At 38.3% G+C, this 10,972-nt stretch overlaps 1 protein-coding gene across 1 annotated transcript; it reads left to right on the top strand.

Moving 5' to 3' along the window:
• Positions 1 to 427: 427 nt before the first annotated feature.
• Positions 428 to 4,224, top strand: LOC134667677 (eukaryotic translation initiation factor 3 subunit A-like). Its single transcript, XM_063525099.1, has 3 exons — positions 428 to 1,101; positions 2,824 to 2,967; positions 4,040 to 4,224. Exons 1-3 carry the CDS (start codon positions 429 to 431, stop codon positions 4,183 to 4,185), a joined length of 963 nt encoding a protein of 320 aa, XP_063381169.1. The 5' UTR covers position 428; the 3' UTR covers positions 4,186 to 4,224.
• The last annotated feature ends 6,748 nt before the right edge of the window (positions 4,225 to 10,972 follow it).

Genomic DNA, 10,972 nt, shown 5'->3' with positions numbered 1-10,972 from the left:
TTCAGTTTTCTATACAAAGCATCATGTAATAACCGATCAACCAATAATAGAAAACGAAGTATTGTAAGCCTTGGCCCGGAACCGGATCGTTCTAGCGTGAGTCATCCTCTACCTTACTAACCGTCTTGAGTTAGGTGGGTCTGTACCTCCTTCATTTTCTTTTCTCTTCTTTTTTTTCTGAGCTATTATACTCATAATTGGTTTCATTTATCCTTATAGGTAGATTAAAGCAATTATAATGAAGGGCAGAAAGGTATATGATCTTTATTTCCTTGGAGTACCAATACCAAAGTACCAAAGTACCAATCATCTCAAAAGTTTTTTTTTTCAGATGTAGACACAACGGTAGTACCTGTAAAGTACTGTCCTAAAGGTAAAAAAAAATATATATTTTTATAATTCAGTAGAAAAGTTTTTTTTATGAATTCATGAAAGTAACTGTTTTTACAGCACTTAGGCAAAAGAACATTTCACCTGGAAAAGAAGAAGACCCTGTTAACGATTCCAGCCCCAAGACACTGCAAGGAGATAGCCCTGTAGTTCAGGAAGATCCGGTTAATGACTCCGGCCCGAAAGACGGTGTAGATCAGGAAGATCCTGTTAATGACTCCGGCCCGAAAGACGGTGTAGATCAGGAAGATCCTGTTAATGACTCCGGCCCGAAAGACGGTGTAGATCAGGAAGATCCTGTTAATGACTCCGGCCCGAAAGACGGTGTAGATCAGGAAGATCCTGTTAATGACTCCGGCCCGAAAGACGGTGTAGATCAGGAAGATCCTGTTAATGACTCCGGCCCGAAAGACGGTGTAGATCAGGAAGATCCTGTTAATGACTCCGGCCCGAAAGACGGTGTAGATCAGGAAGATCCTGTTAATGACTCCGGTCTGAAAGACCGTGTAGATCAGGAAGATCCTGTCAACGATTCCAGCCCCTCCAAGATTCAGCAAGAAGAAAACCCTGTAGATGATGAAGATCCTGGTAACAATTTCGACACTTCTGGGATACCGAAAGAAGAGGAAGATGTAGGCCAGGAAGAAGTTGCTAATGAATCTGATAACGATGACGTACCGCGAGTAGAAGGTGATAACGATCGCGAAAAAGGTAAGTCCCAAGAAGAAAATCATTTAGATATGTTTCTGACCGTAATCATGATTTCAATAAATAATTGCTCCATTTACGTGACAACAACAGCATGCAATTCCATTATTTGCCGAGGATTATTCAGCAAATCTACTTCACGTTTACATAATAAATTTCTGATATTTTGGCCAAAATTTAACATTTTTAGTTACATCACAAAAAATCGATTCTGCGTTCCTGTTGATCTAAATTATCTAGAACGATAAAACACGGCAAGAACTCATTAGTAAAGAGTATGAGTATTAAAGATAAAGTCCGAAAACTGCTAATTTGTACCCACTTGTATTTATGCTGATATATTTTAAATTAATCAATTAATAATACATAATATATCTTTTTTGTTACTTTCATAGTTTATGGGTTCCGGTGTGTTGTCTAGTTCTACGGAACTCACAGTGAGTCTGACGTACACTTGGACAGGTTTTTAGTTAGTTAAACTGAGTTTACCAATCGTAAAAGGTACTACTTATTCTAACTAACTAACTAACTATTTTGGCTCAGCGATCCAAAGAGAATCTTGGCCTCCGAAACGAGAGCGTGCCACCTGTCCCGATCCTGCGCAACTTCCTGCCAGTTACTGACGCGAAGCTGAAGCAGATCCGCCGCCACACTGTCTTCCCAGCGATACCTGGGCCGACCCACTGGACGGCTACCAGTCGGTCGTCCCAAGAACGCCTTCTTGACAGCCCGATCCTCTCCCATTCTGAGTAGGTGACCGAACCAGCGAAGTCTGTGCGCTTTCGTTTCGCCGATGATATTGGGTTCGGCCACTAACTCCTCGAGCTCGGCATTTTTTCGGATCCTCCAGGTGCCGTCATCTCTCTGAATAGGTCCCAGGATCTTGCGAAAAACTTTTCTCTCTGCTACCAGGAGCTGACCTTCTTCTTTTAGTGTTAGGGACCAGGCCTCACAGCCATACATTAGGATAGGCCGTATAACGGTTTTATATATCCGTAACTTTGTATGTTTGCTGAGAAGCCTGGACACCAACACTTTGTGGAGGGCTGCACTGCACCGCAGGGCGTTTTGGATGCGTATGTTGATCTCCTCCTCTCTGGTGTTTGTGTCGGTAACAGTGCATCCCAGGTACCGAAACTTCTCAACTCCACGGTAGACGGTAGACTTATTCAATTGATTAAATCTTTATTGTAGTACTGATAGTCTAATTAGTAGCCACCTTGGCCTTGAGGAGACCTAGATGCCCATGCCCATGATAAGGCAAGGCATATTCGACGACCGGTCTGGCCTAGTGGGTAGTGACCCTGCCTGCGAAGCCGATGGTCCTGGGTTCGAATCCCAGTAAGGGCATTTATTTGTGTGATGAACACTAATATTTGTTCCTGAGTCATGGCTGTTTTCTATGTATATAAGTATGTATTTATCTATATAAGTATGTATATCGTCGCCTAGCACCTATAGTTCAAGCTTTGCTTAGTTTGGGGCTAGGTTGATCTGTGTAAGATGTCCCCAATATTTATTTATTTATTTATCAGTCTTTGCTTTTCGGATTAGTTATTAAGCGGACCCCAGGCTCTCATGAGCCGTGGCAAATGCCGGAATAACATATTCCTTTCGATGAGTTTATAAGCGATTCAGATTTAATTATGCCAGACTGATCTCCATGTTTGATTAAGTCGTGATGGATCTGTCAAGGTGGAATTAAGTCATGAATTATGTTGACAGGGAATGACGAATCTGGAGCCGACTGTCCTCAGAAGTGCCAAAATCGCAGAGTGATGGTGTGTGCGCGCTGTCCTCACGGCATCTTCCGCACGTTCATGAGTAGCTGCTTCATGAGGATGTATCAGTGCCAGCATCCTAATGAAAGTGAGTGTAATATAAAATTCAGCTACATACAACAACAAAACATCTTTTTCGCTATCTGGACATATATGGCACTCTAGTTCATCATCATCTCAGCCCTAAGACGTCCACTGCTGAACATAGGCCTCCCCCTTAGGCACTCTAGTTAATAATGTAAAACATGGAAGATAATTCTAAATTTCCCGCAGTCGAAATTGTCCCCTGCATCTTAATTTGTATTTTAGAAAGACCACTTTGTAACTCTGACTAGACACACTTCATTGGAATCATTGGAGCAGTTTACTTAGATTAGAAAAGTTTTAGGAACATAAGGAAGTACCTGTACAAATATGTAAGTGTTATTCTTCTGTTGAATAGTTTAACATTACATATCATACGGTGTGTACTTAATTTATTATCATCATCATTTACTGATTTACTGTATTTAGTACTCTACTAAGTGCAGAGGTTCTTAGTAAAGCAATTACTTAGAAAAAAAAACTATTATAGGGAATAACTTAGGAGGTATTTTAGAAACCTTGATAAGGTTAGCCAATAATATATAATAGGTAAGTATTACATTTTCGAATAATAGAGTAACCTAATTGCCAATAAATCAGCAGTGTCACTGGGTTAGAACATAAATTAGTTTCTATGTCCATTGCTCTTCCCCAAATTGAAACGCCATAAAACTATACGTAATATCTTCTTCTTCCTGGCGTTATCCCGGCATTTTGCCACGGCTCATAGGAGCCTGGGGTCCGCTTGACAACTAATCCCATGATTTGACGTAGGTACTAGTTTTTACGAAAGCGACTGCCATCTGACCTTCCAACCCAGAGGGAAAACTAGGCCTTATTGGGATTAGTCCGGTTTCCTCACGATGTTTTCCTTCACCGATAAGCGACTGGCAAATATCAAATGATATTTCGTACATAAGTTCCGAAAAACTCATTGGTAAGAGCCGGGGTTTGAACCCGCGACCTCCGGATTGAAAGTCGCACGCTCTTACCGCTAGGCCACAAGCGCTAAACTATACTACTATACGTAAAACTATACGTAATATGCCGTGTATTAACGAAGTGATCATTTTCAGAGCTGGAACTGGTATCACGGCACGCTTGCACAGGCTCAGCACCCTATATGGGTGAGATGCCGATGTCGATTGGGGAAAACGTGGAGCCTTATGATGAGGATCCCGTGCTCAACCATATTTACCACAGATTGAGTGTACAAGATTAAGTCTGCTTACAGTCTTACGATATTAAATATTTTGATTTTCGCCTATTTTTTACCTGAATCCAAATTGCGAATGGTTTCCACACAATGACGATTCCTATTATGGAATATTTGTTATAAAAAAAAATATATTCATTCGAGTTGCGAATGCAACAGCGATGCTGCAGACTGCAATCCCGCAGGAAAGGTCAATTATCCAGAACGTTGTTCAAATATTTAAAAAATAGGGATCTTGTAGTGCCCTTTGAGTATATAAAGCTAAAACACAATGCAATTCCAAACTGCTTTAGTAAGAAATCCTACTATTGCACGAACAATTTGTTTTCCCGTGGTTTAAAAAGTTAGGGCTTAAGTGACAAGATTTTGACAAATTCTTGTAAAATACTGCGTATGAAGCAGGTAATTATTTAATTCATTAATCGAAACAGGAATGTGTCAACCATTCTGCGATTTATATTACCTACAATAAGTACTTACCTACTACCGTATGGTAAAGATTGGTGCTTGTAATAATTATTATGTTTTACTTAAATCTCGTTAAATTTACACTTTGATATTTAAAACCTTCTTGTGTGTTGACACATCTTTAAAGAGCTAATGCTGAGACGTAGATGATTTCTTATTTTAATTTTGTATTTATCTTATTATTTACAAAGATTTCGGCAAAGATAAATAAGTAACACGTGGCTAGGCCGCTAGTAACAACGAAGGAAACAGAGGGCCTACCGCGAACCACGTTCGACGTGTTGCCTCCCTGTCACACTTACGTACAAATTTACAAGTGCGACAGAGAGGTACCACGTCGAACGTGATTCGCGGTAGGCCCTCAGGTTCTACTTCATCCACGTGGTGAACAATTTATTTGGCTTGACGCTATTTTTGCCGTTCAAGGAAAAACCGTTAGAAATATTAATATACCTTAATAGGTACTCGTATATTTTAGTTTGAATGTCCAATTTATTTAATGTCTGTTTATAGCTACGTCTGTATATATATGTATGGGCCACTAGTTGCCTGAAATAAAGATTTCATTCATTCATTCATAGGTACCTACCTACAGTTACTGTTATGACACTAAACAAGTGGCTCTGTCAGCTGTTAAGCTTAAAGAGTGTTTTTTATTTATTTATTGATATTTAGGAAAACAATAGCATACTTGCATTGGTCTTAAGTGCACTTAAGTGCCATAAATAGATGTCAACTTCACCATAGATGTAATGTCACTTAAGTTCTTTATGCCAATTTCCACTATTTTGAACATTTTCCAAAAACTAAACGACAGAAAAAAAATCTAACTACTGAACCTGCCCACAAAATTTCACGAGAATCAATTGAGAATTTGTGACCTGTGGAGGACTACCAGATATTCGAAAGCTTCTATCCCGTGAAAAAGGGAGACCTTTCTCTATCGCTTCGGTCAATAAACCGCTCCGCGCCTATACATTGCGAAGAAATTGAATACGCGTTGCATTGCGGAGGTTATCCGTCAGGATAATTCTGTGTCTCGTTTACCCGGCCGAGGCTACTTTATCCGGCCTCCGACTACTTACTAAGTCCGGATTTTACAAGGATGATGGATGACTTCTTGTCAGAACTGAATAAATTTTACATAACCTTCATACAGAAAACAGATTTTATTTTTATCCAGGTTTCTTTCTTTTTTGGAAAACTCCATTAATGGTTCAGCCGCTCACGTTTAACACTATTAATGTCGTGGAAAGGATTTACAAAGCTTTGATCCCCTTTTTTCCATATTTTGTACACACGTTTCATAAATTAGAGGCATACATAATTTTCACTCTGATTCTTGTTAGGACAGGCGTAAAATTTGTAACCGTGTTCCCGTTTGATATATAATGCGCACACAAAACCAAAACGTTACACAAATGTCTGGACGCCTACGCTAATTTGATTTAAATAGCCAATAATTCAACACGCGCAATTGCGACTTCATTCACATTCATTTGATTCATTCATACAAAACACCCACACAAACAAAACTGGCAACTCCTCGACAACACTTGAGAATGATTAACGCGAAATGAATTTAGAAGTCTACATGCAGTCTCACTAGAGCATGCGGCAAGAAACATGCTATAACAAATCTTTATTACAGCTATTACTTGCTTCATTATCATCATCATCATCATATCAGCCAGAGGACGTCCACTGCTGGACATAGGCCTCCCCCAAAGAGTGCTACAATGACCGGTCTTGCGCCACCCGCATCCAGCAGACTCCCTCGACCTTTACCAGGCCATTACTTGCTTACTTATACCTAATATAATTATTTCATAATATGAAAGTTTTAAAGAAACACACTAGATTTTAGGTACAATAATACTGATTTTGTACGATGGAAGGTAGGTAGGTAAATAATATGATTCTATTTAGTTTTATTTAACCGCTATAAATTACAATTTGTTGCAGTCAACTTGACATATCTCGCAGTGCATCTGGCCCCTATTTCACCAACGTGGCAGGTGCGACAATTCGACAAGTCTCACGGCTAGATTCAGAAAATGAAATAGATCTCTACTAGACGTCAACAAGTTACGATATGGATAATTTAAAGATATTTCTAAGATATCAAATTTGACGTTTCCGCGATTCTTGAACGATTTCGGCAAGTTATGACTTAGATATCCAAGTCACATCTAGTCGATATCTAATGTAAATCTAGTTGATCTCTATATCGTTTCTAGATCTTGTGATTATCTCGTTTCCCGAATACGCGTATCATTGTTGCTGACGTCACAGGCATCCATGGGCTACAGTTATGGGTAACCTTGGCTAGGCCGGCTGTCACGTTAGTGAAATAGGGCCCTGACCATATCTGACGCACACCGATAAGTACGAGCGAAATGAGTATTGACACAACTCTGACGCGCGCGCGGGGTATTAATTATGCATTCAAAATTTCTGTGAACAACCTTTTGCAACAAAATAAATCACGTGCGTTTATAATTAGCTGTTGCTCGCCGCTTAAAGGCAAACGAGGCATTTCAATACATGTTGTGTCATAAAGTGACATTTATTTTTATAAATTCCTTGTGTTTTCACAAGCTCTTGAAATTATATCTTTCATAAACAGGCATCGTATATTTTATAGCATTGTTGGTGCAGCGGAGTGGTAACAGAATTGGTACTCGTAAGTATAGATAACATAAACAAACGTAATTAACGCAAACAAATTATGGTTGAAATTGTTTATACCAATTTAACCGTTAACACCATTCCGCTGCACCGAAAATGCTATAAAATTTACGATGTCTGCTCATAAACTACACAGTGGTGGACAATAATAACAATTGTAACAAAAAGTTACCGTGTGCGATGAAACTTCCATCTGTACGCGCTGAGAGCTGGCTCTCAGCCAACCAATGATAACCTTCTATTTTCGATAGATGTCACACGCCACGCCCACGTGTCTATCAACTGATGCATTTTGATAAACATCTATTTAAATTTGTCATTCATGTGACTGATAATTAGATATATTACACCTAATGGATAGTTCCGGATGCGCTTGCTCAATGAATGTAAGGAAGTAATACATACCAATTACCAAGTATATAATTATATGTTTACGCTTTAATGAAGAACGTACAAACGGGGGGGCTTGCCAAGACGATTATCGGTTACAGAAAACGCCAATACATATAAAAAACCAATGAAAACTTAAATAATGTATGGAAATAGTCATGTGACAAAACAGCAACAAAGACCTAGCCAAGGTGACAAACTTACATCGACACACGCAAAACGAAAAAAAAAATGTGTCGCGACGAAAGATGCTACGAAAATTCACGTGACTCTAAGTTTTGATTGGCGTTTTCTGTCAAGGATTGTCATCTTGGCTAGGCCCCCAGAAAAACTAGAGCCGCATTTGAACTTAAAATCTGAACTTATCGACCGTTATGAGTCGATAACACTTATGACATTGATATGACCATAACCGTAAGGACCGTTAACAAAACGTACTCCCTGATTTGGAGGTCCTAGTCCATATCCTGTGTATCATTACGATGAACAGTACAGTAGGTACGATGAACAGAAATAACGTAATCTAGCAACACACAGACAGGGCTATTATTGAAAGTCAGTTCGGGCAATGACGTTTATTGCGTCGGTATTTACGTCTATTATAGAATACATATAAATATTACTTATGACGTCAAAGTTAGAGGCTCCACCATATTGTGATAGCATTTCGCCTAGTAAGGAAATTGCAATGCATTTAACTACAGACAGTACCTACAGACGTAGCTGCTCCTGTGGAGTAATACCCCAACTGACCTCAACGGTTACACAGCAAATTTTATCAGACGAAACATTTGATTATGACCTTTATTTGCAGTAGCTATATAGTCACATAAACCTACTGGTTTAGGTCAGGCGATGCGCAATGGGAATAGATCCTCCATTTTGCGTTAGTTAATCAATTTCACATTCTATTTTTTACCCGACTGCGCGACGCAAAGGAGGGTAATGTGTTTATCAGCCTATATATGTATGTATGTATGTATGTATGTATGTATGTATGTATGTATGTTTGTTCCTATGTGGCATTCCAGAGACCAAACGCGTGAACCGATTTTGATAATTCTTACGTCAATCGAACCGCCTTACTCTTGCGTGTGTCACTAAAGACATGACAGTAATCGAAATTCAATATGGCGACAACCAAACGCCAAAATTGAAAAAAAAAGTTTACGAAATATGTCGAGTGGGGTATCACCGAGTAGGCATTAAAAAATCAGTTATAGGTTTCTTTTACAGTTTTTAGGGTTCCGCACCTCAAAAGGAAAAAAACGGAACCCTTATAGGATCACTCGTGCGTCTGTCCGTCTGTCTGTCCGTCTGTCACAGCCGATTTTCTCCGGAACTACTGGACCAATCAAGTTGAAATTTGGTACACATATATAAGTTTGTTATTCAAATACGGACATGTAACGTAAACAAATGAATTTTAAACATGGGGGCCACTTTTGGGGGTTACCCATGAAAAAAATAATAAATTAAATTTTTCAAACTATATCATGTTACATATCAAATGAAAGAGCTTATTGTAAGGATCTCAAATATATATTTTTTATAATTATCTAATAATTTATAATTTTCTAATAAACAGTTTTAGAAGTTACTCAAGAAAATAGGCAAAAAATGACGATCCCCCCTCTCTTATCTCCGAAACTACTAGGACTAAAATAATAAAAAAAATACATAAAATAGGCCTATAGATGACAGGAAACCTATTAGAAATGTACAGTCAAGCGTGAGTCGGACTTAATTACAGTTTTTGATCCGACCCCTACGGATTTTTTAAAGAGATTTCACTCAAGTTTCACATAAAAAATACATTGTCAACAGTGCCGGATTACTTAGAGTAGTAGTTTTCTTAGAGTAATTGGTGATAATTTTCTGATAAGGTAATCATTTTAAATATTTAACGGTCTTACCTACTAACGAGTATTTGTAAGGTCAAATTAAAAATTATGTTTAAAAAAAATGTTAAATTGAGAGCTAGCTCAAAGTTTTTTTGTACTTATTATAAATGCGTTTCCGTTCTTACATGATTATAATAAATAGTAAAACCTACCTATCTAAGTGCTGCTGCCTAACCTACTAAGGGCTGATTTGGACGGTGCGAGAACTCGCAATGTAACTAAAATCGCATGAGAGTTCGCGCGCCTTCTAAATGAGCCCTAATACTTATTACATAATTTGGAATTTGGAAACTATAGGTCTAGATTAAGAGAAGAAACTGTAACAATATTTTTTGTATGACCGTTTGTTTCATATTTAAATAAATAAAATAAATAATTTTACGTAGTCTTGCAAGCAAGTACCTTTACCTATTATTTTCTCGTGAGAAACGTTTGCCTAGCTCATTCAAAATTGTTTTAGGCGGGTTTTCTGTATCTACTCTTAAGCAGAATTGAGTGATTTGTTACAATCAATCAACAATCAAGGAAATTGTCATAGGTCGGTACATATCCCATAGGACCTATTACTTGACTTTGTTGACAATCCTCATTGGAGCTTTAATTCTATTTCATTATTATTGTTATTATTTTCATTTTTATTTTAGTTTGACGATCATGATAGAAAATCTCATATTTTTGACATCAATGCAAACTTATTGTGCAAATGTCTTTCATGAAATAAATCATCTAACCTACTCGTAATTTAATCTAGCACTTTGCAGGAAAACTTAGTGTGGATTCCAGCTTTTTGTTTTCCGTTTTTGATAAAAGCAATACCATCATGCATTAGTACCTACATCACATCAGAAACATAACCCTAAAAGGGACAAAGCACTCTGCGAATTCCACAATTGCCGAAAAAGGTTGTTAATGGAACGGAAATTAAATTACGAGAACTTTCTTAAATGAAAACCGAGGGTATATCTCTCAGAACAATTCCTCCCAAAAGAGTTTGCCATAATCACGCTGTTGGTTTTTTTTTATATATTTGTAGATCTTCCCATTAATCTTTCTTATTTTTTACTTTTCTTTTTTAACTCGGCAGCGGGAAATGACACTTCCGTAATATATTACGAGGAAACATGGTCTATGTCCCATTTAAGAGGCGTTAATTCGAACGCGCACAATAAACCTCACGGTGGCACGCTCTCGTTTCGGAGGCCAAGATTCTCTTTGGATCGCTGAGCCAAAATAGTCAGTATAGTTAGTTAATTCGAGCAGTGGCCCGTTCCACAAATTCGAGCTGCAATTTACAAGATCACACCGGAACATTGAAGCTTCTGACAAACGCGGTATTCACG

This window comes from Cydia fagiglandana, chromosome 9, assembly GCF_963556715.1.
Source record: "Cydia fagiglandana chromosome 9, ilCydFagi1.1, whole genome shotgun sequence".
Taxonomy (NCBI): domain Eukaryota; kingdom Metazoa; phylum Arthropoda; class Insecta; order Lepidoptera; family Tortricidae; genus Cydia; species Cydia fagiglandana.
Note: the sequence above shows the minus strand (reverse complement) of the source record. Positions and strands in the feature narration are given on the sequence as shown.